Here is a 21,417-nt window from a genome sequence, read left to right as displayed (position 1 = left end):
CCATATGTCGCCTACCTTGGTGCAACTTGAAGTCAACCGCGTGACCCCCGTTTCTCCGGGACGCTCCCCGCACCTGTCCATCAAACATGTGACCTGCCCAAATACATAAAATACGTGGCCTGTCCACGTGACCTAACCTAACCTAACCTCACCTATTTGTGTCATTCTTAGAAGATGAACGAAGTGTGTATCGCTAAAATAAATGTATAGAAATATATGATAACATGTTTATTTTTAACTTTCTTCATATAATGTGAATGTAATTAGAAATCCAATTATCTATCTAATTCGTTCCTAGGATATGTACAAATTATGTATTTATCGCTATATAAATGTATGGAAACGGTAGACCTCACGCTATAGTTCTAACGGGAGGTAGATCTCACGCTATAGTTCTAACGGGAGGTAGATCTCACGCTATAGTTCTAACGGGAGGTAGATCTCACGCTATAGTGTGGTAGATCTCACGCAATAGTAGCACCGAACAAAGAGTCCATCCTATAACAACAAACAAATTTAAAGGTAAGTTCAATCTAGCTCCTTTCCTGTATATAACAATTAGATAGATACATACATTATTATTGTACTGTATATCTACCATAACATCTTATTATTGTAATGTGCAGTGCTGGGCACGTTACCGCCGAACAGGTAGGGCATTACCGTCATGGCGTTACCGATTTTAATTTCCTTGATAATGATTTTTATGAAAAAATGAAATGGAAAGTTTTTACTTCTTACGAATATTCCCAATAAAACAATATCTAAACTACAAACTTAATATTCCCCGGGCATTTGCATCCGGTGATAACGCGCCCAGCTCTGGAATAGTTGTGGTTCCATGGATACACACACACACACACACACACACACACACACACACACACACACACACACACACACACACACACACACACACACACTCACACACACACACACACACACACACACACACACACACACACACACACACACACACACACACACACGGCCCGGTGGCGGATTGGTAAGGCACTGGCCTCACAAGCCGGAGAACCGGGGTTCGATTCCCCGGCCGGGCGGAGACAAGTTTGGTTTGTCTCCTTTCACGTGTAGCCCCTGTTCACCTAGCAGCGAGTAGGTACGGGACGTTAGTCAAGGAGTTGTGACCTTGCATTCCCGGTGTGTGGAGTGTGAGTGGTCTCAGACCTACCCAGAGATCTGCTAATAATGAGCTCTGAGCTCACTGCCATAGGGTGGTGTCTGGCTGCAGCAGATCCGAGGTAAATACACACACACACACACACACACACACACACACACACACACACACACACATACACACATACATATATGTATATATATATATATATATATATATATGTAAGAGGTATCTATTCTTATGAAGCAGTTCTTTTAATTTCTTATTATAATAACTATTAACTACTTCTGTAGGATTTTTGTTAAGAAGTGTGTAAGTATTGTGTAAGTAACAAAAATCCTACAGAAGTAGTTAATAGTTATTATAATAAGAAATTAAAAGAACTGCTTCATAAGAATAGATACCTCTTACAGAAATTCACTTCAATTAGTCCCCCTTTGCCATATATATATATATATATATATATATATATATATATGTACTATATATATACACATATATATATATATATATATATATATATATATATATATATATATATATATATATATATATATGTGTGTGTGTGTGTGTGTGTGTGTGTGTAAAACACTGAATGGGTCCCAGTGATTAGAGATACATTTTAACAACCACAATGCACTTTAATTCTAAGCCATCAACTTATATATATATATATATATATATATATATATATATTATATTTATAAATATATATATATATATATATATATATATATACATATATATATACATATATATATATATATATATACATATATATGTATATCTATATATGTATATATATATATATATATATATATATATATATATCTATATATATAACTAGAGATATATATATATATATATTATAGCACAAATCCTATCAACTTTAAATCACGTGAGAAACTTCTTTTCCATCCGTTACGTCTTCCCATTGTTTGTTTACGAAGCGTCTTACGTAGTTCCATAAATTGTTGCCACCGAAGTTACCAACAACCGTGGTTGTATCTATTTGTGGTCAATGGTTGCCTCATAGTAACAAAATGCGAGAAAGAAATACGGGAGGGGGTTTTTGTGGATACCTAGTATTGACAACTCTTCCTGATATTGTACTGGAAAAGATCCTTAGTTATATGAGCTACGATGAAATTGCACACCTCAGAATCGTAAGTCGTCATTGCTATGTTTACCATGTAGATTTTAATTTACGCAGTACTGTATTGTTTTTCTATCAGTAGTAGTTATAATATTTTACTTGAATTGAATCAAACTTCTTTCCTGTGTATTGCAGAAAGCACAACTTATTTATTTAGACTACTATATATTGATTTTAGATATTTGTTTACATGAAGTTACAGGGTACACCAAGTTGACCAACCCAGTTCATCTATTCCATTTTCGTTTAATAAAAAATTACAGTTTAATTTATTGCAATATTTCCCTCTTTGCCTACTGCGATAACTAGTTTAATTTGGTTTTTCACATTCCTAACCTCTGAAAGAGTACATGCAGATAGGAACTTCTTGTTGTGAAAAGAATTACAAATTTTGATGCTAGAGCAAAGCACAGACATATCACATAGTCAGACACAGCAGATAGTGATAGAATTCTAAAGCAGTAAATTTTGGCAATGATTCTGTTTACTTGACAAAATATCTTATAGTCAGTAATGATTATTATAATTGCCTTGAGTTTCATTGAATGAAATCTGGCAGACCTACAGACAGTATAGACTATGCATAGATCTGGCAATGATCCTTGAGATCTCCTTAGTTTTAGCCTTAGGAGTTAGGAAGTTAGGTCAGGAAGAAACTTTGGAAAGTTGTCTCTGACTCTGTTCTATATGTGTGGAACTGTTTCTATATTTCTATGACTGAAAGTAATATGAAGGGAGCAATGGCCAGTTGTCTGCTCTCAATAAGGGAAAAAGGTAAAATTCAAGAATTGTGCAGACATGGATATTCAACATGAAATTTTGTTGTCCAACAGCTCGTAACCTAATGTAAACAATTGCATAGAAAACCCCCCAGAAATTTCAAGTGCAAAAAAGAAATTAAAAATATGTTTGTATGATATTGGAATAGAACTTACAGTTGAAGTTGATAGATATCGTGGGATTGGTTTGGAGACTGAATGTTGATGCTTTGGGACTAAACCTCTGGATAGAGGAGAGGTGGTTGACAGTTAATGAAAATGGACAACAGGGAGATGATTTTTCCTGATGTTTATCTTACAGGGTTACCTATAAGCAGGCTAAACCTATCCGAATCTAACGTAATCCATCCTAACACAACCCAATTCAACACAACCTAACCATACTTTGAATAACTTAACCAAACCCTCATATATAGTAATCAGAGAAATATTGCCTGTTTTTTTTTTCCTACTAAAACATAGTCACATATTGAAAATAGCATTCTGTACTAAAGTTAGTCAATTTTGTTCCAATGATACGCAAACAAGTATTTCACTTTTTTTTCATGTGAAAGATCAATTTTTTCTATAGACAACATAAGTTTCATATTGAATATCTGTGCTTGGGTGTTTCTGGAATTTTACTGGTTACTGTAATGATGATAACTGTTACTTTGAAACAGAGTATGTTTATATGATTGAAAATATATCCTGGGACTTAGTTTTACGGAGTGCACTACCAGTTGGGGTACTATTTTCATAGTAAACATGTAAAGACTAATTTGTTCATATTGAGTTTAAAAAAATCTGAAATTTATTTTCACTAAAAAATCACAAACAAATAATAATAGACCTAATGTGTATGGCAAAACATGAATGATTTTATATAAAGGCTGGAAACGCTTAAACATACACTTTCATTAATTTGTGGCTTTGTAGTAATCTGCAGCACATATTCAAGAATATAAAAGTACTCCAGTTCCATAAACAGAATGAGATCTGATCAAAACATTTGCCTTCTTAAGAGAAATTATTACTATTCAAAATGTTTGATTGACAATTTTACTATACACATGTTTTACATTGTAGTGTAGAGGTATAATCACATATATACGCATACACTTAAAGGCCCTCCCTCCCTTCCCATATGAGTGGATAGGCCAAGTCAAAATATACACTCACCCCATACCCATCTCATACTCATCCAAAAATTCACTTGTTGCTCCTCCCACCTTAGCAACTCAAGGATAAAGGGTCACCCCAGACCCCGGCCTCACTACTCAGGTCAAAGGCAATAAAGCAAGACCTAATACCTACAAAGAGTGGCCCAACAGCCAGAGCCCATTTACCTCCCTGCCCCTCTTGTATGTGAGAAAATTCACAGAGCAAACAAGAACATCCTTTTGGGCTGTGTCATTTACAACCATACTTTATTCACTCCTATATTCAACCTTCTCCATACCTTACTCAACAGACATTCCTCTTGCATTGCATGCCCCCCAGCACATATGAATATAATTGAAGTGATTGTGTCCTTTCCACAGGTTTGTCGTAAGTTTAATCAAACTGGAGAGCGTATTCTTAATAGCGGCTTCCGGGCTGTAGAACGCTATCAAGCAAAATGTCTAAGAGAGGTTAGTATGATCTGTCTGTTAATTGTTTATGTATCAGAATTGATGTATCTATTCAGGCAAATCATGGGGTTATACTAACTTCTTCAAGTTGAAAGGTGCTCGTTGAATAAATACATACAGTTTAGTGTATACCAAAATAGAATCTGTATAGGGTGTCATCAGGTAGGAGTCGGTGAAGATTGTTTTAACCTTCTTTGTCATGAAGGAATAAGGTTTTTCATGATTGAACTTGCTTACTTATTCCAAGTCATTTTATTCAGCTGTGGTACTCCAGTGATGGGATTTGATATGTTCTCATAAGGAGTGAAAAAAATTATGTCATGATTGTACTGTGTGATTCATGAATAGTATGTTTGTGTGATTGGACATTTTGTTGTATGTTTGATGACAAGTTTATTAGCTACAGTATCTTTATACAATGTTGGCATGATGCTTAAAATCTTGCCGAGGAATATACTTATTTTAGTTTAATTTCTTCAGGTAAAGAGTCAGTTACCACGACGGGAGTCGGAAAGGAGGAGTCATCCCCTGGCAAGGCACTGCGACATACTCACGGCCATAGAAACACGTCTTTCTCTCCTCAGTATGACATTCATCAAATATGTCGACTGTCAGCTTTGCTGCTTTATTCCGGGAAAAGTACGTTCACTGGTGATGGTTAAATCCTTTTGTACTGAATTTGTAGTCTGTCTCTTGCATTAAAACAGCACCTGACCCCTGACATTTGTGAGTTCTACATTTGCAGTTCACATCTTTTTTTATTTATTTTTATTTATTGATTTATTTATTATTATTTATTTATTTATTATTATTTTTTTTTTTGCTATTTAGGGGTTGTTGAAATTTACTTAGGTGCCTTCTGGTGGTTATTTCTGTTCTGTGTCACTTAATACTTGCAAATATCAGAGGTCAGGTTTACCAACATAGAGTTTGCCTGTCAGCAGACTTGAATTGCCCCAAGGTGTAACCAGCGCACAGAATACAAAGAGCATCATCCCACACCCATACTCTCTAGACAACAGTGCAAAATCTCTTTATTGAGTTATTAATGGGCTGAACCAATGGTGGTGGCCAATTTCCTGGGAGACATTGATATTTTGCAAAACAGATTGATGAAATTTATACAGTATGTTGAGTGAATCTTAAAGAAATTTGTGTTTAATTTAATTTAATATTTTTTTAGGTTATTGATGAAATATACAAAGTTCTGCGATTCATCCAGACAACCAAAACGCCACCCCGTGCACATGAGATTCTGACAGAACTGAGAGACATTTCGAGTATGGCGATGGAGCACTTCGAGGAAAAAATCATCCCAACCCTTAAACCGAACATGATTACATCATCATCACCAAGATTTCCTCTCTCTCCGTATTCGTTATCATTTTCACCAATAACAAGTGAGTTGAGAAATATAAAATCTAGTCAACTCATGTTATATATATATATATATGTATTTTTTTTCTGTAAAATTGTCCTGTCTAGTGTTGTTTTGGTTTCTAAGACTTGTGAAAATCAGCAGAGATTGTTTTTGGTGGATCATGATGAAGACCTGTGATATCTCAGGGAATGGAGGAATGGGGAGGGAGAAGAACTGTAAAGGAAACAAATAAATGTATGGAGAAAATGGAAAAGTATCATGAGAAATAGGCATCTGGGAGTGAGTGCAAAGGGAAGACTGTATGAAGTAGTGATTATGTCTACAGTGCTGTATGGAGTTGATACTTGGAATTTGAAGGAGGCACCAAGAAAGAGCCTTAATGTGTCTGAGATGAAGTATTGAGTAAGGTGGTTCCTGCTGTGTAGATGCTATGTCTTGCTGCATTGCTTTTGACCTAAACAGGATGGTGGAGGGCAGGGCTGGGGGATAACCTTCATCACCCGTGAGGTGGGAGGGATGGTTGATTTTTTTTTTTTTTTTTTTTTTCTTCTCTTATGTGACCATTTATTTTTATATGAGTGGGAGTGGTGTGTGGGGATGGAATGGATGGGAGTGGATTTTATGCCTTTGTTTTTTGGCTACCTCCCTTGTAAGGGGGAAAAAGCCATTGGTATATGTATGTATGTATTTATATACTTATTTATTTTTACTTATTCACTTATTTATTTATTTCTATGATGTGGGTATGTGGTGACTTGGTCAGTCCTCCCTTATAAAGGGGAAAGGACCTTTTGTAACACATATGGGAATACAGTAGCAACATTCTTATCCTCCACACCACAGATGTGTAAGAAAAGAAGTAATGTCATTCTAGGAGTGGTGTAAGAGGAAAAAAACAAAAAGAAAAAAAAAACAGCAGAAATGAACAATTGTAAAATTGAATTGTCCTTCCTCAGTGGATGGAGATTTGTCTCTGAATATAGGATAATGCTGCATGCCTATAGAAGTACAACAAAGTCCCTAGAACATTGACTGTATATAACTACACAGCCTGTAAACCAGTACAGGCTGTATGTAGTGTCAATCCTTGCTCAGCTTGACAGATCCCTGAACATGTTGAGTATGACAGTGGTCATGTTCGGCAAAGAACAAATTAAACAGAAAAAATTGTGGGTGTTGCTCTTGGCTTTATGAAAGATTGAATGCTAAAACATGCCTGGGTGAGTCCACTTTGTGGCAGGGGGAGGGAGGTTGTGTTTACCCAGAGCAGTGGGCCAGCAGCCACTCTTATTATGGTGGTTGTGCTGCCAAACATGTTTGTGCAGTTGTGGTAATGTGTTATTCTTTACAATAATTGGGACATTTCCTAGTTGTGCTGTAGTGATTTTCATGTATGTAGCCAAAGTAAAAATGCATAATTCCATGCCCACCCATTTCCTCACCACCCCTCCCTTTCATCTTGGCTCCTCCTGGATGACGGGTCATCCTTGCATCTTGCTCAATGCCTTGTGTTAGAAGCAATGCAGCAAAACACCACATCCACAGCAAGACCACTTCATCAAATCAGCGACACCCCCTCTCCATCCCCTCACACAGTATTATTGAAGATGTGGAGAAATCTCTTTGGGCTGCATCAAAATGTTATTCACACATAATCACTTCCTAAACCCCCACCCATTCTAGCATAGTACATACATACATACATATACCAAGGCTTTTTTCCCCCTTACAAGGAAGGTACCCAAAAAGAAAAAGGCATAAAATCATTCCCACCCACTCCATCCCTGAACACACTCCACTCCCCTCCACCCTTCCTCCCATCTTAGCACCTCCTGGATGATGGGTCATCCCTGCACCTTGTCCAGTACCCTGGGTCAGAAGCAGTGTCGCAAGACACAGCACATCCACAGCAAGGCCGCTTCATTAAATCGGCGACCCCCCATTTCCGTCAAATTTCGTAGTCTAGCATAGTACCATTTATAAAAAAAAAATAGGAATTAATTCATCCTTTGGTAGAATACGCATAACTAAGGGCATACAATGAGTACCTGTATGTGGAGGTCCTCAGACAAACAGTGGAGACTGTCGTCTCTTTGCTCCTCATCTGCGACTCCCATAATCATTCTTACCACCATCTGGAGGTGCAGCCCAAATGGGCTGGCACTCAGTGTCCTGACAGGGCCTAAGATGTATCAGATTTGACTTTTCTACTTTCTTTCACTTTTTCACATTTGAAACCTGATAACTGGTGTCTACTTTCTCATCAAATCAGCTGGTAACAGAAACTGTCTCACACTGATACAATACATACAACAGTTCAGTGTTTCTTCCCAAAGAGATCTATGGGAGGGCCCAAAGGTTGTTGATTGCTACTGCAGATGTGTGCATTTCCAGGCAGCAGAACTCAAAGCAACAATAATTATTATTACTCTATTGTAGGTGTTTTGCCATATATTCTCAGAATGTATGGGGGAAGGGTTGAGGTAATGAGGTATTTGCTACAGTGTTGTATTATATTGGAAAACCATGTGTACAGTGGGGGAAGTTTTGGTATATAACTAGGCTTGTTGAAAAACTGTCTTCAAAATAATATGAGTTTGATTTTGGGAGAGAGAGAAAGAGAAGAAAAAGAAAGGGAAAAAAAAGTGAGGAATGCCTGTTTATATAAATGGTAAGAGGCTAACACCAGGAGGTGCATAACTACGGCTGAAGCCATCACTTTTGCACCTTGAATTATTGTTATGGGTAACAGTCACTGCTGGGAATTGGGTAAAAGTGTGCATGACAATTAAGACATGTGACTCATATACTTCTGATTGTGCCATAGTGCCACAAACTATTTCGAGGTGGGCAACAGTAGTTTAGGGTGTGGATACAGTGGCCTTGCCTGGAAGCCAAGACAGTGACAGATATTATCAAAAGAAGATAAATTTCTTGAATTTTTGCTGTTTAATTCCAGCCTATTAATTAACACATCAACAGTTATTCATACAAAATACCCAAAAATAGGAATAAGAAAGGGGAGTAGGACATGCCCTAATAACCTGTCTACGAAAATTAAGAATTGATACCAAAGGGTCTGAACCAGGAGGAGAGGCGGGAGACATCATTTGATGTTCAAAAGATGAGTAAAGTTGTGATGATGAGAGAGAACTTGTCATGTGGGCCTGGAATTGGGGATGCCAATTATGGCACCTGGGGAACATGGATTACTATTTCAGCGGCCACTACAACATCTCTGGGATGCAAGAACAACACCCAGGATGGGGGTGAAGGCAGAAATGCAACTTAACCCCTTCCATACGGTGCCGCACACGTAGGCGTCATGGGGAGCGAGTGTATTCGCGAGGCTGCCATATCGGCATCTTGATTATATTTATTGTAGTCGCCCCTCCATAATGACATTCTTTCTAATTCTTTTGTAATCGCATTTTCTATGGTTATCAAAATTCACGGGTGAAGAGAGAACGATCGATATAAGCGGTGACTATATTTTATGATGCGAGTATTATTACGACACATCGTACGGCTGGCATTGGCTGCTGCCACCGAGATCTAAGTCCATGACGCCTACGTGTGCGGCACCGTATGGAAGGGTTAAGGACTGATGGGAAATTGCTCTCTGTTGTCATGACACTCAGGTTATATAGTCTGGAAGGATCATGGTGTAACTATCTAACTGTGTAGCAAGGGCTCCCTACCCCTTGTAATGGAAGTAGCCATCCTGGGCACACACCCATTTTCACCCATTCCATGCATCACTTCTGGTTCTTCAATCACAGTGTGGTTCCTCAACAATGTTAAAAATTTACAAACTCAGCCCCTCCATAGGTTATGTTCCAGGACTGACATTTAATACATTAAGATCACTAGAAGGTAGATATGTTCTTCTCACATGGAGAAAGAGAAAATATACATCAGTTGTTGGTGTGTTGCATCATAATGTGGTGCAACATGACTGATGGTATAACTCATTCAGTGGCAGATCCAGGGGGGCTGGAGCCCCCCTCAAAAAAGTTCTTTCATTGTCTTGTTGCATAGGTTGAGAAACCTGCCTTGCATACACCAGTATGTGGCAGAAAGCAGTGATACAGTGGCAGAATTTTTTCCCCAACATTTGATATAACACTTCATTGAGAATAATTGCAAGAATATTCAACACATTATTGAGGGTAAATCTTTAAAAATGTAAGATTAAGTATTACTTTTGCCCAGTAATTTGAAAGAAACAAAATCAAGTGAGAACATATATTTCAATTTATGTAAAAAATCCTTGTATCCATGAGACAAAGTACATCTGTTTAAAAGCATCATCTATATTTACAAAATTCAGGTTAGCCTCCCAGCACCATCTAAATTGACAAAATTCAGGTTAGCCCTCCCCCCCTAGCATCATCTATATTTACAAAATTTATGATAGCCCCCCCTCCCCCCGAAATGACATCATCTATAATTCAAAATTCAGGTTAGCCCCCCAAAAAACAAAAACAAAAAAACAACATGGATGTCACCTAACACAGTGGTATTCTTTTCCCTAGCACATCTCATGGCCTTACTATTTGCCCACATTTATATAACTTTCTTCTATCACATACCCTCCCCCCCCCAAACTGTCACTAACTGCCTCAGACCCTCCTCTGACCCAGCCACAAGCACAGTGTCTTGTGGAAACAACAGTTGGCTCACCTTCCATTGTACATATATGTATATTAAAAAAAATCACTTATACAGAACAGAATTGGAAATTTTTCTAGAAAAGTTCACTTGGAACCACTTACTGAAAAGTGTGTTAGGTAGTTTAGTAGAATACAGAGACCCAAAGCAAATGCTTTCATCTGCTCGTAGTTGTAGTGTTACTTTAAGTTTACTTCATGCAAGGTTTGTAGTTTTAGGTGACGTTAACTTTTTGTTGGAAAAACAACATCAAAATAACTCCTCCTTTGTTCCTTGGTAGGTCCAGGGCCCAGCAATGGAATTGTAGGTGGAAGTTCCTTTGAATGTTTAGGTCCTGACAATGAAATTGGGGGTGGAGGTTCCTTGGCAAGACCGGGAGCTAACATGATTACGTCCTCCCCAGGTTACCCTCATACGTCATTTTCGTCATTGACAAGTGAGTTCAAAGGTGTGAATAGTTTTAGGTCCTTCCTATGGACAAAATCTAATGCTAGTCTCTACATAAAAAAAATCTGGAAAACATCACATGAATAAGAGTAAGTTATAGACTATTGACGGGTACCTGCGGATAGTGGTCCTGGGAAATTGAAGTTGGAGAACGATGACCCTTGATTCAACTATCCAAAACAAAGACCATCAACATCTTTGCCTTTGTCTGGAGGTGCAACATTTATGGGCTGCCACATAGTCTCTAGACTAGGCTGTGACTAGTATGTGTGTGTGTGCGTGATATAGAGATTCACTGTAGTTATTTGGATGGGTGTAGCATGGGTGAAGGGCGAGTGTACATTGACTCAGCCACCCCCTGTATAAGGGGGAAAGGGCCTTTTGGTATATGCATATAAATATTGTTTATGTTTAAAATATCAGTCACAAGATTTATCTGAGAAATATAGAAATGGTCACACTGTGGCAGGAGACAAGAATGCCACCACAGTGTTCCTGTGTGTCATAAAAAGTGACTAAATGGGGTGGAGTGAGGGGACTAGTCAGGGTAAAAAAAAAAATGCGTACTTTGATTCAACCACCCCAACTTATAAGAGGGATTAAGACCATTGTGTATGCGTACATGTTCATAGAAATGTTGTGTGCATTATGTAGGAATTGCTTATAATTTTTCAGAAATATGAATACGGGTGGGTGGTAGACGTGTATGTACCGTGACAGGCTGCTTCCTTTATAAGAAGGAAGAAATTGTTTGGTATAGAGATAGATGGGAGTAAATTAAAATGCCATACTGTTCAGAAGCTGTTTGATGTACTAAAAGTGTCTTGGTGCACAGAATTTGATTTATAAAGAGTAATCTGACTGGATTTCATGCGTAATCCAAAAGTCGGGGGAAGTGGGATATTTATGTGGGGATGGGTATGTGGGTTACAGAAGCTTTACTGATGTTGCTGTCTGTTGTTTCCATCTTATCACAGCTTCAGGTTATCTAATGTCTAAGAGTCACCAAATATCACTGGGCAGGAGACGCACCAAATCTTCAATGGAAGGAAGGCATTTTTTTCAGCGACACAGTCGTCACATCTCTGCACGTGAAGACAAAAATTGGCCAGTCTTAGACTCATGTGACAGAGCATTTTCAGCACACCATGACCAACTGGTAGAACTTGGTAAACTAATTCCATGTTGGTCATTATATATACATCTTAGAGTAGTTTTTTTAAATGATAGATATATCTTGAGTAAATAGATATAAAAATCAAAGCAAAGAAAAATAATAATTGTAATAGAAAAAAAACTATGTAATGCTAGCAAATGATGGAACATTTTCTTAGTTCTCGGTAACATTGTCAGCAAGATTTAGAACTGTGATTAAAATTTGCCAGATAACATTAACCCCCATCCAGGAAATTTACGTAAATGAAAATCAAAATGAAGATGTATGCAACATATAGGTAACCCTCTGTTATCATGCTTGATTCATGATGCTATCAGTTTATGGTACCCAAAAAATGTGGTAGGCAACCTGAGTAACAGGGTAACAATTTTAATGTTTAAAAGTTTAAGTGTGTTTGAGATGAAATGTCTGAGAAATATGGTAGGAGTTACTAGGTTAGATAGTTGAGAAATGAGGAGGTGAGGATGAAAGTTGGAGTGGAAAAGGAGATGGCAAATACGGCTGATGAAAGATTCCTGTCTTCTCTTTTTCTGCATGAGGATATGGAAAGGGGGGTTGCCGATTAAATGAAGCAGCCTTGCTGTGGATGTACGGTGTCTTGCTACATTGCTTCTGATCCAGGGTAGTGGGCGGGATACAGGGATGACCCGTCATCCACGAGGAGCTAAGATGAAATGGGAGGAAGGGTGGTGGATGGGAGTGGAATGGGTGGGAGTAGGTACATGCCTTTGACTTGGCTGCCTCCCTTATAAGGGGGAAAAGGCTCTTGGTATATAGATAGAACAATGTTATTCAGTGTCATGATCCCTAAGATGACTACATATTAAGCCTAATTTTGCTGTATTTGAACCATGAGAAAGCTTTAGGAAAAGGTAAAGATGTTTTTTGGGCCTTTATGGATTTGGAAAAGGTTTATGGCAGGGTAGACAGGAAGGCACTATGGGAGGTATTGCAGATATATGGGATAGGAAGAAAGCTGTTAAGAGCAGTCAAGAGTTTTTACAAGAGTAGTAGAGGAAGAGTTTGAATGTGTTTGAGATGAGGTGCCTGAGAAGTATGATAGGGGTTACTAGGCTGGATAGAGTGAGAAATGAGGAGGTGAGGAGAATGGGGTTGGAAAAGCAGTTGGGAGATAGGGTTGATGAAAGAATATTGGGATGGTTTGGACACATGGAAAGAATGAGTGAAGAAAGATTAGTAAAAGAGGTGTGGAAGGCAGAGGTAGGAGTGAACATGAGAGGGTGACCAAGGATGAAATGGAAGGATGGGGTAAAAGGGGCATTGGGAAAGAAGACAATATCTATTGAGGAAGGACAAGAGAAGACAGAAGATAGGGGTGAATGGAGAATGGTTGTATATGGATGATGCTTTGATGCATGAAAAGGAGTGGGTGGGGGATGGGGGGTAAGGTAGTATATGTGAAAAAATAATTTGATGCAGCCTGAAGGGATTTCTCTTTGTCTTCTCTTTTTCTTATGAAGCAATGGAGAGGGGGGTCGCTAATTTAATGAAGTGGCCTTGCTGTGGATGTGCTGTGTCTTGCAACACTGCTTCTGACTCAGGCAGTGCATGAGATGCAGGGATGACCTGTCATCCAGGAGGGGCCAAAATAAAAGGGAAGGAGGAGGGTGAATGGGAGTGGAGTATGTTAGGGATGGAATGGGTGGTAGTGGATTTTATGCCTTTGTTTTTTGGCTACCTCCCTTTGAAGGGGGAAAAAGCCTTTTGTATCTGTATGTATTTTAACCATGTAAAGAAACAAATATATTTTAAAGAGAGTGGAGCTTGATGGAAACGGAAGAGAAGCAGATATACTGAAGGTAAGTAGATTGAATGAAAAGGAGAAAGTGAAAGAATACTTGGTGAAGATGAGAAGTATGGGATGTAGTGAAGAATAAAGGAGAAACAAGAGTAGAGGAAGAATGGGTGTGTTTCAAGGAGGAAGTGATAAAGTGTGGAAAGACAATATTTGGGATGATGAGGCTTGGGAGGGACAGAGTGGTGGTTTGAAAAAGAGAAGGTGGGGGTGGAATAATAATGGAAATGAACTATAGAGTAAGTAAAGCAAGTAAGTATCTTGGGGCATGAAAAGTGTTATGAAAAATAATTATCTATGGATGAACAGAAAGAGAAAACCACATGAAAGAGTGATGCACCCATAGCAGTGTATGCAGTCTGCATAACGTGAATGTACAGCATTTGCGCAGATGTTGTAACTTGTATTCACAAAAGCTCGTAGGGTTACTTAAATTATTTCTGCACCTGGCTGCCTTTATGTTATTTTATTAACCTCCATGGCACCCTCTTGGTAGTGAAGGCAGAAGGCATTGGAAGTGTGGAGTTGATGCTACCACTCTTGCTCACATTCTGTAGCTACTCAAAATTACTGTGCCCATGGGAGTAAATGTCATTTGTTCTTCGGCAGGTCCTGGACCCAGCAATGGAATGGTGGGTGGAAGCTCTTTAGCAGCTCTTGGACCCAGCAGTCCCTTGTCAGGTGCGGGGTCCAACATGGGAATGGGCGGTGGAGGAACCTCAGGCAACCGAGGCTTCTCTCAAAGTCCTCATTCTGTAGATTTACTTCAGAAGGTCCATACTGCATTCAAGAACCACAAGAACAGTCTAAGTGCACTTAAAAAGGAACTGGCAGAGCACAAAGCAAAGGTAAGTTTACAAATATCACTGTGTATTAAGTCTAGGAGGCTTAGAAATTATTCCATGTTCCCAAAGCCCCACTATTGTTGGGGTTCAAGTGTACACATAAGTTAATTTGAAAAACTAAACTTAATGTCTTACTGTTATATCCTTATATGAATTTAATGCATTTTTTCATCCTCCCTAGCTGAATGAAGTACAAAGGAAAGCTAGTGAGCAAGAAGGCATTATTTTGGAACAGAATCGCATTTTAGCGGAACAGAGTTCTAAACTCTCAGATCAGGAATCCAAAGTGAATGAGGTGAGACATATTTATTTATTATTATTGTTACTATTGTAGTATTTTATGCTTGTTTTAATATTCATAAGATTGTTTTACATTTGTTTCAAATACAGCATATGATGTGAAGTAGTTGATTCATATAGAGCTTTTGGCATTTCCTTGGAACTCACTTCTATACCCACACTGCAGGTAAATCGCAAGCTTCTTGAATATGATCAGCGGTTTAGCGATTTGGTCGCAGAATTGAGTCGCACCCGGGAAGAGAACGGAAGTGGTCGAATGCTTCATGACGACTATGTGTCTAGGAGCCGTTTAGCACTTCCCTCGCATCTTCCTGCATCGCCACAGTCACACCATATAGGTTCAGCCCTCTTTGTTTCAAGTATGGTGAGTTACAGATATTTGGTTTGGTTCTGTTCAACTTAACTTGATGTGTCACCTTCATACATACATACATACATACATATACCAAGGCTTTTTCCCCCTTACAAGGGAGGTAGCCAAAAAGAAAAAGGCATAAAATCATTCCCACCCATTCCATCCCTAAATACACTCCACTCCCCTCCACCCTCCCTCCCATCTTAGCACCTCCTGAATGACGGGTCATCCCTGCACCTTGTCCACTGCCCTGGGTCAGAGGCAGAGGTCACCTTCATACATACATACATATACCAAGGCTTTTTCCCCCTTACAAGGGAGGTAGCCAAAAAGGAAAAGGCATAAAATCATTCCCACCCATTCTGTCCCTGAAGACACTCCACACCCCTCCACCCTCCCTCTTATCTTAGCACCTACTGGATGACGGGTCATCCCTGCACCCTGTCCACTGCCCTGGGTCAGAAGCAGTGTCGCAAGACACAGCACATCCATAGCAAGGCTGCTTCATTAAATCGGTGACCCCCCTCTCCGTCCCCCCATGCATAAAAGGAGAAGACGGGGAGAAATCCCTTCGGGCTGCGTCAAATTTTGCTCACACATACTACCTCACCCCCCATCCCCCGCCCATTCCACCTCATGCATCACAACATCATCCATATACAACCATTCTCCATTCACCCCTGTCTTCTGTCCTCTCCCGTCCTTCCTCAACAGACATTCCCCTCTTCCCCAAAGCCCCCTTCACCCCATCCATCCACCTCATCCTAGGATGTCCCTTCATGTTCACTCCCTCCACATCTGCCTTCCATACCTCTTTTACTAGTCTTTCTTCACTCATTCTTTCCATGTGTCCAAACCATCCCAATACTCTTTCATCAACCCTATCTCCCAACACCTTCATACTTATACCAAAAGGCTCTTTACCTCTTATTAGGGGGTGCCCCAGCACCAATCCAACAGTTTTTTGTTGTCTCTGTCATCTAAGTCCTTCTGGATGAAGGCTGTATATATGAGTATACTATGAGGAGCTGAGATGAGAAAGAGGAAAGGGTGGTGGATAGGAGTGGAATGGATGAGATGTTGTCTTGTCTACCTCCCTTATAAGGGGGAAAAACCTCTTGGTATATAGATATATATATATATATATATATACATACACATATACCAAAGCCCCTTTCCCCCTTACAATGGAGGTAGCCAAAAACAAAGGCATAAAAACCACTCCCACCCATTCCATCCCCTATATACTCTACTCCCATCCACCCCCTTCCCTCTCTCTTATCTTGGGTCCTCTTGGATAACAGTTCAACCCTGCATCTTGTCCACTACCCTGGGTCAGAAGCAGTGTCATAAGACACAGCACATCCACAGCAAGGCCGCTTCATTAAATCGGCGGGAAAAACAAAAACAAAAACAAAAAAACATTTTTCTCACACATACTACCTCGCCCCCCATCCCCCCCACCCATTCCACCTCATGCATCACAACATCATCCATATACAACCATTCTCCATTCACCCCTGTCTTCTGTCCTCTCCCGTCCTTCCTCAACAGACATTCCCCTCTTCTCCAATGCCCCTTTCACCCCATCCATCCAACTCATCCTAGGTCGCCCCCTCATGTTCACTCTCCACATCTGCCTTCCATACCTCTTTTACTAGTCTTTCTTCACTTATTCTTTCCATATATATATATATATATTCATACATTTATGGTATATATGTAATCTGCTATATTCTATATACCAAGGGCTTTACCCTTTGTAAGGGAAGAAGCCATATCAAAGCACACACACACTCTCACCCATTCCACTCCCATCCACCACCCTTGTTACCCTCTCATCTTAGCTCCTCGTGCATGTTAGTATATATGTAGTTTACTATAATAGTTTCATGTATTCTTGATAGTTCATAGTGGATTTATAGATGTGTACTTTCTTTTCAGGCACAAGTACAGCCCAACTTGGCTGCAGTCAGCTTACCTCCGCAGCTCCCATCACAAACTGATCTTGCATCAAACCAGCCACATTCATCTACTCATGTGCAACTTCACCATCAACCCCAGCAGTCTTCCTCTAGTCTGAGTTCTGTTCGACAGCAACATGTGGACAGTTCGGGCTGTCACCAGTTCCCTATGCCTAGTGGTTCGGGTGTATCCCCAAGTAAACGTAGGCACAAAAAGCGCAAATCTCATGGAAACACAGTGGACCACGACCCCAAAAGGTCTAAAAAGATGGGGAATGACGACTAAAGAGTACAAAGTATCAGGCGTAATCTGGTTTGTATAATAATGCACTACAGTTATCCTAAGCCAGACATCCTTGTTTTTTTAGTCATGTGTAGTGTGTAAAGATGCTGATATCACATGCCTACATTTTCTTCATTATACGTTTGGTAAAGTGGCGTAATTTAGCATAGGGAATAACTAGGGGAAAGTAAAGTGATTTTTGTTGATGAAAAGAAATTGAGTAGCAGTTGGTACTGACATTGATGTTGTTATTTGATTATTTCTAGTTCGGTATTCCATTTCACCAGTTTGATTACAACTTTGTTGGTGGTCCATTGATTTGAAATGATTTAGTTTCAAGCAGGTGGGGTTGTAGGTAATTTTAGGGATAAAACTAATAGTAATACAAAACTAAATCCTAGGCAAATGACACTCACACACACCCCAACATTTTCAAAACTGTCATATGAAGAGAGATTGTCAAAAGTAGAATTACCAACTCTGGAACAAAGAAGAGAAAGAGGTGATGTGTTGACTATCTACAGAATCATGAGAGGTATGGAAATCCTTGATAGAGAAGACTTAACAAATTAGGATACGAGAAATAAAACAAGAGAACACGGAAAGAAACTCAAAAAGGACAGTTATAGAAGAGACCTGAAAAAGAACAGCTTTACCCTCAGAGTTGTGGATGTATGGAACAAACTGGACGAAATGATAGTGTGTGCAAAAACCATACATAAATTTAAGAACAATTTAGACACTGCAAGATATACAGATGGAACACCACAAGCATAGCTCTGCTTCCCATAAGATATAACTAGGTAAATACACACATGCACAAAGACACATACAAATATACATACAAATATGCATACACACTCAAGCACACATACATGCATACATACACATGCACATAAACACACTTAAGCACACATACATACACAAATACATAATGAATACATGCACATACACCTAATAAATACACATACACATAATAGATATATACACATAAACATACACATGCACATTGATGGTGTTACTGCTAAAACCACCCATCACTAGCTTTAAACTGGATACCGAGTTACTGTCTAGGTTTCTTAGCAACCACCATGATATCAGTACCACATGCATCACCATAAATAGCTTCATCCAAATCTTTTTGATTAAACTTAATTCGTTTCCCTGGCTTAACAACAGATTTGCTCGTAAAACCATCAACCGAATCCAGACATGGTCACTTGCATCAGATGTTTGTTTAACTGAGAGAAATTGAATGGGGGGTTGAATGTACTCATATTTCTTCTTTGAGTTCAGATCTTTGAAAACTTTCATCATAGTAAATAATTTTTATATAGAATGTCATCTTTCCTTCTAAAAGATAATATGAAGTGTATAATGCATAGTCAATAGATAAGAAGTTTATGTTTTTATCAATCAATTTAATTGATGGTTCGGTGTAATGTCATGAACCTCTCAGAGGAGGTTAAGATGGTTCTTCTTTATGGAGGAATTTTTGAAGCATGGGAATAACTTGCTTCCTGCCATGCAGGGTTCGAACGAACTCCACTCCCCATCTCTGCCACAAATATCAAAGCACCTGTTGTGCCAGTGAGCACCCCAATATATATATATATTTATATATATATATATATATATATATTTATCAAAGCAGAGGTGAATTATTTATAGATTCTAAAGCCAAACAAAAGGTGAAGCAAGTCATTTATTCCCAAAAAACATGTTTATACTTATATCATATATTTCACTTGTGCTATGACCAGCCAGCTGATAAAAGTACAGCTGGTGAAAGAAAAAAATAAAAGGAATCCTTGAGGCAGTCAATAATTGGTCAAAAGTTGATGCTCTCAGACAAGATAAAGCAAATTGATTAGTTGTTAAAAACAAAAGTCTTGATGAATTAATCCATTAACCTCTTCAATACAAGTAAAATTCTCACGGGCAGCATCGGATGCCTAATGTAAGATGCATCACACTACTCGTGTTATAAAATATAAAGTCAGTTCACAGAATTTGGGGGTCACAACTACAACTACAAAATAAATATAATGAAGACGCTGATGCTGGCATCTTTGTATACCCACCCGCGCTTCATGGCACCTATGTAGGCATCATCATATGGAAGAGGTTAAAGAGTTTGGATCCTTTCTAATGAGGTTGGATCCCTCCTAAGGTGGTTGGATTCTTTTTAAAGGATTTGGATCCTTTAAAAGTAATCCAATCCCATTAAGAGGGATCAAACCCCATAAAAAAGAAATCAAACTCAATTATGGATTATCCAGTCCCATTTTTAGAATAAAATCCCATTAAACCTGAGTGTTCTCTTTTGGGATTTTGCTCTGGCTAGTGCCAGACAATTTTATTCAGCTTGGAGGGACACCTGTGGGTGCTAAAGGGCCAATCCTGAGGCACCTCGTATCCCGATAGAGGGATGATAAGGTAGTTGTTTAGTCTGTTGTCTCAGTTCTCTCTTAACGGAGACTCAGTCCACAGAAAACTAGCCATGGTCACTGGTTCAGCCCAAAGTCATTCAGTGGAGAGATTTTCTTTTGCTCCGTGCGCTGGTGGCACAGTTGTAAGCATGCTGGTCTCACATCTTCCTAGTGGTAGGTTCAAGTCCTGCTCTTCTCTCCGATTCCCAGCAGTGACTGTGACAGTCCAAGTGTATAATAAAGCAAAGGTGGTGGCTTCATCTGCAGCTACTCAGTGCCTCCTGGTGTAAGCTTATCTTCCTTCTTCTGGAAAGGGTGAATGTAGGGAAGTGTAATATGAAGTGTCCTCTGAGTGGTTGTTCCATTGGGGATGACTGGTGTCTGTTGCCAGGCTTGTTCTCTGCACTGTTTCAATGGTTAGTGGTGACTTTAAAGTAGTTGTCATTTGTTTTCTTGCACACCTTGGGAACAATCTCTTGCTAGGATGATTTCTTGGGTAGTTTGGTGAAGGATAGAATTTGCTTGTGAAGTGCTTCTTTTGTGATCTTTGTGTTTATGTTTTGGATGTACTGTGAGCTCTTGGGGATAGGGGAGGTTTGTGAAGGGTTTATGAGTGTGGATGGAGAGAGAGTGAAGGGAAGTCGATTGTTGGTCATGTTGTGGGTAGACTGTTGTCTCATGGGGAGCTTGCTGGAGTTTATGTTTAGGTAAGGGAGTTGGTTGAGGGCTTTGGTTCCTCTTCTATCAATCAGTCATTCTGTTGCCCTCAGTCTCTCTTTCAGTAGAGACCTTCAGTTGCCAGGTAACCAATAATGGCCACAGGATTAGTGTACAAATTGCTCTAAGTAGACTTCTGTAGTATTGTCTGGACAAGGTGAGAGTGGTATGCTGATTCTGTGTATATGTGTGGTATGCATTCAGATCTCAGTCCAGTCTGTACTTTGGTTGGAGTTTGGATGTGTATGTATGGGTGTTTATGTAGCAGGTGGTAGGTAGATGTTTGTAATGTATGTAACTTTCTTTTAATTGTATTTGAATGACACAGCCCAAAGGG

General features: G+C 39.2%; 1 protein-coding gene across 2 annotated transcripts; it reads left to right on the top strand.

The window, feature by feature from the left end:
• Positions 1-2,104: 2,104 nt before the first annotated feature.
• On the top strand, positions 2,105-19,708 carry LOC143037527 (uncharacterized). Of its 2 annotated transcripts, XM_076205905.1 has the most exons (9): positions 2,105-2,307; positions 4,600-4,689; positions 5,170-5,328; positions 5,873-6,089; positions 11,025-11,180; positions 14,794-15,032; positions 15,211-15,324; positions 15,496-15,693; positions 17,629-19,708. In XM_076205905.1, the coding sequence occupies exons 1-9, from the start codon at positions 2,185-2,187 to the stop codon at positions 17,932-17,934; spliced, it is 1,602 nt and encodes a 533-aa protein (XP_076062020.1). In that variant the 5' UTR covers positions 2,105-2,184; the 3' UTR covers positions 17,935-19,708. The 2 variants fall into 2 exon arrangements, with proteins under 2 accessions (XP_076062020.1, XP_076062021.1); XM_076205906.1 differs by lacking the exon at positions 11,025-11,180.
• Positions 19,709-21,417: the final 1,709 nt, after the last annotated feature.

Source organism: Oratosquilla oratoria, chromosome 22 (genome assembly GCF_046742065.1).
Source record: "Oratosquilla oratoria isolate Oo_2021 chromosome 22, ASM4674206v1, whole genome shotgun sequence".
Classification (NCBI taxonomy): domain Eukaryota; kingdom Metazoa; phylum Arthropoda; class Malacostraca; order Stomatopoda; family Squillidae; genus Oratosquilla; species Oratosquilla oratoria.
The sequence above is the reverse complement of the archived record's forward strand: the minus strand, read 5'-3'. Positions and strand labels throughout refer to the sequence as shown.